Source organism: Drosophila albomicans, chromosome 3 (assembly GCF_009650485.2).
Source record: "Drosophila albomicans strain 15112-1751.03 chromosome 3, ASM965048v2, whole genome shotgun sequence".
Lineage (NCBI taxonomy): Eukaryota > Metazoa > Arthropoda > Insecta > Diptera > Drosophilidae > Drosophila > Drosophila albomicans.
The window spans coordinates 22,130,627-22,137,228 of record NC_047629.2 but is presented as its reverse complement, the minus strand read 5'-3'; the positions used below and the strand labels follow the sequence as shown (position 1 = coordinate 22,137,228).

At 41.3% G+C, this 6,602-nt stretch overlaps 2 protein-coding genes across 2 annotated transcripts; one reads left to right on the top strand and one right to left on the bottom strand.

Moving 5' to 3' along the window:
* Window positions 1-41: 41 nt before the first annotated feature.
* Window positions 42-1,051, bottom strand: LOC117568089 (transmembrane protein 18). The gene is made up of 4 exons (XM_034248467.2): window positions 791-1,051; window positions 619-736; window positions 409-557; window positions 42-329 (listed from the first exon to the last, which is right to left on the bottom strand). The coding sequence occupies exons 1-4, from the start codon at window positions 848-850 to the stop codon at window positions 186-188; spliced, it is 471 nt and encodes a 156-aa protein (XP_034104358.1). The 5' UTR covers window positions 851-1,051; the 3' UTR covers window positions 42-185.
* A 165-nt stretch (window positions 1,052-1,216) lies between these two features.
* LOC117568088 (ubiquitin carboxyl-terminal hydrolase 38) lies at window positions 1,217-6,472 on the top strand. The gene is made up of 5 exons (XM_034248466.2): window positions 1,217-1,617; window positions 1,678-2,856; window positions 2,915-3,231; window positions 3,853-4,645; window positions 4,707-6,472. The coding sequence occupies exons 2-5, from the start codon at window positions 1,990-1,992 to the stop codon at window positions 5,259-5,261; spliced, it is 2,532 nt and encodes an 843-aa protein (XP_034104357.1). The 5' UTR covers window positions 1,217-1,617; window positions 1,678-1,989; the 3' UTR covers window positions 5,262-6,472.
* The last annotated feature ends 130 nt before the right edge of the window (window positions 6,473-6,602 follow it).

Below are 6,602 nucleotides of genomic sequence, written 5' to 3'. Positions count from 1 at the left end.
GTCTTTCAAATCCAATCAAACAAATCAATTAATCTAACAACTTTTTACTCACTACGCTGACTGCTTTATTATCATTACAAATAAGGGCGCAACACATATAAACAAATAAAAGCATTGCAAGTACACCTGACATCCGATAATGGCTTCAATAATTAATTGAGTGAACAACACGTAACGTATTCCGATTAGTCTGATTTTAAAGGCTTATCCGGGCATGTGGGCGTGCCAGCTGTACTATTATTAGCGTTGCGCTCCCTTCGCGCCCGCTCCTTGAGCTGAGCCGTCTTCAACGTGGCCATCATCTGTGTTGAGTTGTACAACCAAGTGCCCTGTGTTCAATAAGTAAATGTATGAATTATGTGGCAGCAAGAAGAGACACGTATCCCAATATGGTTGGTCAGTACTCACAATCAACAGCATGCAGTTCAGTAATATTGGTATGGAAAAGACGGTGGAGATAAACAAACCGTTGTCATCAAAGTATTGCTGCTTCGAGAATGTTTTCCAATTCGCAGCCGCATACTCGTTGATGCTCTCCGAAAAATATACTATGGACACTGAAATAAAGGCATGATTATATATGTAAATAACTTTTGGAATTATTAACAAACTACTTACATAGCACAAGAAAGAGGAATACTTGAAAGTTTGTGTTGTTGCGGGTTAACAAAGCTGTGCTTGTTGTCAACACATGTAGCAATATCAATGCTATAAGCCAGGGATCTTTCCAGTCGATCTGAAAATTTAAAATTGACATAAAGCTCCATTTAACTCCAATAGCCGTACTTACGCTCAACAGAAATGTCCAATAGCCGGTGATTTCGTTGACTTCGATTTGCCCTGGATGCATTTTACGATCTCTTTACTTTTGTAGAAAATTAGCGAAATTAGCGTATAGACAAACAGTATTTGACAATTGTGGTATTGTTTTACATTTACAATGAAAAAATTGTATTCATTCGGATATATTGCTTGCTCGAGAGTATATTTCTGTTTGTTGTTTGTTTTTGACGGACGCGTATTCTTAGAGATAGCACTAATTTTACGATATATAATCGATTGAATTGATTCTGATTCATTGCAGCATTAATCGAATATATTCTTCATTAGTTACTATTATTATTATTAATGTTATTATTATTATTATTATTATTTCATGTTAAATTATGAAGCACATCTCAAATAAATTTGCAATTAAGAACGAGTTCAGCTTTTGTCATCACAACATTTTTTCAAATTATAATAATCAGCTGTTTGCTAAGAATCCAGTTAGCGCTGTTAAATTAACAGCCAACAAAATGCTCATATCGGTTATCGCTGGTGTCTTGTGATGCAATAATATTCCAAGTTGCAGCCCTGCTCATGCAGACTAAACGTCTCTCAACTTTGCTTTCACTGACTCAGTAGACACAAAAAAAATAACATTCACAAAAAAGCTGAAAATATTCACAAAGAATTTGTTAAGAGCAGTCAAAATTATAGTACACATCATCTCCAGCAATCAAAAGTGCTGTAAACAACGCAAAGGTAAAACTCAAAAACAAAACGTGCGAGAGAGAGAAATAAAACTATATATTAAAAAAGAAGGTCGCAGTGACAAGTTCGGAAACTGAAGAGGTGATGAAAAACAAAGCGAGCGTCGTACAAATATGTAAATATTTAAATTGTTTCTTGCAGACGCGCAGAAAAGAGTTAGGAGTACGCTAATGAGAGGAGAAAAGATTGCAAGATTGCTGCGAGGATTTCGAATGTGCCACACGCAGTAAGTAAGCAACAACGACTCGCATTAGAAGGAGGCACGAGGACACGCGGCATCAACGCTTCGAGTGTCGGCGACCTCGCAACAGCCGCAGTGCCCGCAGCACACGCAAGCCAAGTCGCCCCCGGAGACACTACACACGACGGCAACGTCGCCTGCGCCACGCGCAACAACAGCAGCAGCTGCAAGCGGACTTAATTGAACTCAACACAAGGAGCAACAACTACAACATGGCTGTCAAGCAGAACCTCACTGAATCTAATGATGTTGCAGCAACAGGAGCAGCAGCTGGTCAAACAACGGGCAGCACAACAACAACAGCAACAACAACATCGTCTGGAAGCACAGCCAACGGTGTGGCAAGCACCAGTGGCAAGACAGCAAACAACATCTGCGATGAAGGTGGCGGCGGCGGTGGCCACAGTGCCAGTGGCGAATTGTCGTTGCCCCATGCCCGTGAAGGAGTGGAACATCAGGGCTCCGAGGTGGTCATAAAGATCAAGAAGCTGCTGGAGTCACTGCAGCACACTCGACACAAGGATCAACGGGGCCTGTTGCAATGCTATGTGGCTGTGATACAACAACTCGCCCACATCCCCATCAGCAATACACCGGAGGACTTGAAACTGTTTAAGGAGGAGATTACCAAAGTGGGCAAAATTTTGGCCATGCACAACAGCAAGGAATTGCTGATGTGCTATCTGCACATCGTCTATCCGATCATCTCGGATGCCAAAGCGACACCCAGCTGCGCTGTGGCCATTGTCTTTGAGCTATTCCATAAGGATCTCATCCTTGAGGCTGTGCAATTACTGCTCGGTCGTAATCCGCAGTGTGAGCAGATTCGCAAAACGGTGAATACGCTGTGCAAATGGCTCGGCGAGTGCAGCTTTTGTCAGAATCTCAAGCTTTGGATTTTGGCGCTGTTGCAGGGATTGCGCGACCAGGAAAAGTATCTGCTGCTCGATCAGATTGCCATGGACAACATTGAGATGCTGTTCATTCGCATGCTGATGCCAGCATTGAGGCCCCAAGTGGCGCCCATTGTCTTTCATATGCTCTCGACCATTAATCACGCACCCGAGATATTCCACAAGGTAAGTTGTGAAGCCAGTATCAAGTGCAAATTAATTTACATTCTCATTTATTTTGCAGATATTGCCAATGATACCCAAAGTGATCAATGCGCTGAAGAAGCAGGTCAACATTGTGGCCAAAACATCGACAGATACTTATATCCAAGAGCTGGTGGATCTATTCAACGCTCTAATGCTGCGCTTTGCCGATAACGATGAGCTTTATGCTCCACTCAAGGAAGTGCTGCGCATGTATGAACCATCGCAGAATTCTTTTGTGCTCGCCCGCGACATGCTGGAGCAAGTGCTGCCGAGGAATGCCCGCGTCGGGCTCGTCAACTTGGGCAATACGTGCTACATGAACAGCGTGCTGCAGGCGCTGGCCATGACCAGCGAGTAAGTAGCCCTTTTAAATATATTTTAGAAAGTAAACTTGAATAGACATTTTCTGAAAGAGCAGGTTTTCCGACCTGCAGTTAATCATTGAATTCGTTTATCGTCTAGATAAAACAAAATTGGACGTTTCTCATGTCCGCAATTGAACAGAACGATGTGTACCTTCTGTTGAAAATACATTTGAAGTACAAGAGAACTCTTTACGTGGAGTTTCATTCTTCATCTATTCGGAAATTCTTAACTTAAAGCAACAACATCTGAAGTTTATTATTGCTCTCTTGTTAGTATATTTTGTTGTTCGATAGTGAGATTTATTTATTAAACAAGCTTGCTTGCGCTATAAAAAAGTCTGCTCAATAATTAATTAAGTCAGGTCGAGAAGACTGTTCATATTATTCTCTTAAAACTGTATTTGAAAATATACAAACAAACGATATTACGTAGCTTTGTTAAATTAACAATTTGTGTCGATAAGTGCAACTGCAATGTTTGCATAACTAACTTCCATATATTACCTTAATTATTCCACTATTTAAACTTATCTATCACAACTTTTCTGTAATTATTATATTACCATTTTTATTTCAACTCTTATTAAAATTCCTCTTTTTTTCTTTTCAGTTTTGTACGCCAAATCCTGCTCATCGAGAGCAACTCGTTGCTACTGCTGAAGATGCAACAGCAGCTGGCGCTGATGCATCACTCGATGCGTTTCGAGTTAACTCCATCTCTGGTATTGAAGGCCACACGTCCACCGGGCTTTACGCCCGGACTGCAGCACGACAGCTCCGAGTTCCTAGGATATTTGCTGGATTTGCTGCACGAGCATGAGATTAATGCGCACAGTGCACACATCAACACGGAGTCGGCACAGGTTAAAGCTTTGAAGGAGTCATCGGCAACGGAGACGCCGTCGTCGGATGATATTGTCGCTGCTGGTGTGATTCCCTACAATAGCAAGGACTTTGAGCTGTGCAGTCGACCCGTGGCGCCTGCTATTAACTGTCACAGTGCCACGCCCACCAATGTGCAGTCGAAGAAGCCACCGTCAACCATCGATAAGACGTTCGCCGGCAAACTGTCAACAACCTACAAATGCTTGAGCTGCGCATGGGAGAGTCGCAATGAGGACAGCTTCCGAGAGCTGCAGTTATCGTTTCCCGATGACAAGGACGATTGTGGTGCCAACAATTATTCGGTGCAGGATCTAATTGATTACTATTGCTCCGCCGAGAAGTTGGATGGCGACAATCAATACTTTTGTCCCAGCTGCAAGAAACTGTGCGATGCAGAGCGTCGCATTGGCTTCACGCAACCGCCTCGTAATCTAATCCTCACGCTCAAGCAATTCAAGTATGATCAGAAGTATCATTTTCGCACCAAGCTCATGCACAAGGTGTTCCACGACGAGAGCGTAAGTTACCACAACTTTTCCGTATATTCAGATCTTTAATGATCTCTTTTCATTTCCTCAGGTTGTGGTCAAAGTGTGCGGCAATGACTCGCTGCAAGAGACCTGCTCAGTGCACTATGATCTGTACGCTGGCGTCGTGCACGCTGGCTACAGCATGGACTCGGGTCACTATTTCACCTTTGCCGCCGATCAGTCAAAGAACTGGTTCAAATTCAACGATAGCTTGGTGACCAATTCGCAGCCACAGGAAATGCACAACCTCACCTCACCCAACACACCGTATATTCTGTTCTATCAGATGTGCGGCAGATCGAGCGAAGTATCGGACAATGGTCCATTGGTACCCATGGTACCGGTGCCCATGGTGCCGCCCCTAAAGCTGGACGAGCTGCCGCGCACGTTGCGTGACTATGTGAAGCAGGATAATCGCGAATACACCGAGGAATTAAAGTTGCTGCACTTTAAGCGCAATGTGAAGCGCAACAATGTGAGCGACAATGGCACCATGACTCGCAATGGCTATGAGGGTGACGATGAGGATGATCAATCGCCGCCACCAACTGGAGGCTGCGGTGGCAACGATCTGGGCATGAACATCAATCGATTTGTCTACTGATTACTGTAAGTGGAATGCTTGTCGAGACTGTGTGCAACTGGAAGCGAGAGAGACGGATCGAAGCAGTTAAAATGGTGGCTCCCAACATACACATATGCAGCGATATACGTACACACCAGTTATATATCCATATATATATATATACTGAAAGAGGGAGATAACCAGATATATCTGTGTGTGTATATGTGTATATATATATTTATGTATCTATTTTATATACACACGCGTAATAATAATACGAATGTTATCATAAGTAACATTATATATACAAACTATATAGAGCATGCACATATTTATGCAATCGCAGAGGCATCATCTAACACACTGACACACACACACATAAACACTCTCACAGTCAGATACAGAATGTATGTCAAGTGCGTGTTTGTGAAATCACAGAGAAAAGTCCATAAAAGGAAGACGCGCTTTCCAGTAACGCACTTGCACACATATGTACAACTACACAATCACTTACACACACACTATTGTTGTCATGTTCCTTAAACCAAACTCCAGCACAGAAACTACAATTGTATTTCCATTTTACAAAAAATTTGTTATAATTTTACGCATTGTTTTTTGTTAACACAAATTTAGTTATAGCCTTAACTTAATCACACTACAACGCATATACAAAAGCAAAACAACATAGAAATTAGCCCCTCAGAACGAATGTTATATCGATAGATACTCCGTAGTACTACTCCAATAACATAGATAATTGAAAACCAAAATCAGGAATAAATCAAACACACATACAAAAAACCAGCCAACTTCCAGAACTCTGGCCTCCAAATTTCTGTACCACGCGTCAACCTATGATATCTGTATAACTTTAGTTCTTAACGCACAGCGCCAATTTAAGATTTGTTTAACAAAATTTTAGGAAACAATTTATTATCGGCCAACAACAAAAAAAGAAGATATCAGCGTTGCAAGAAATGCGCATGTAAATGATTTGCGATTTTGTGAATTTCGAAAATTTATCGTTTATGTATTACGAATTTTTAATGGAAAGCCTGGTAAAAAAAGAAACAAAAACAAAAATGAATCGTCATCGTTGGATGCGAAGCATTCTATATATTTATTGCGTTAAGATTTTGAATATTATTGCAATTAAATTGGAATAATTTCAATTGTATTTGTATATGCTGTAACTTATGAATATTTATCTTTTATATCAATAAGGGTATCAATAAAACTGAAAAACACATCTATCAATTACTGTTTGGACTATTTTTTAATATAGATTTCGTTAATTTCAGAGTAACTACCAGTCGAGCGCTCTTTTTGTTTTTGGAACTCGCGTTGTGTAGTACATAGAGTGGGAATTTTTTTGTA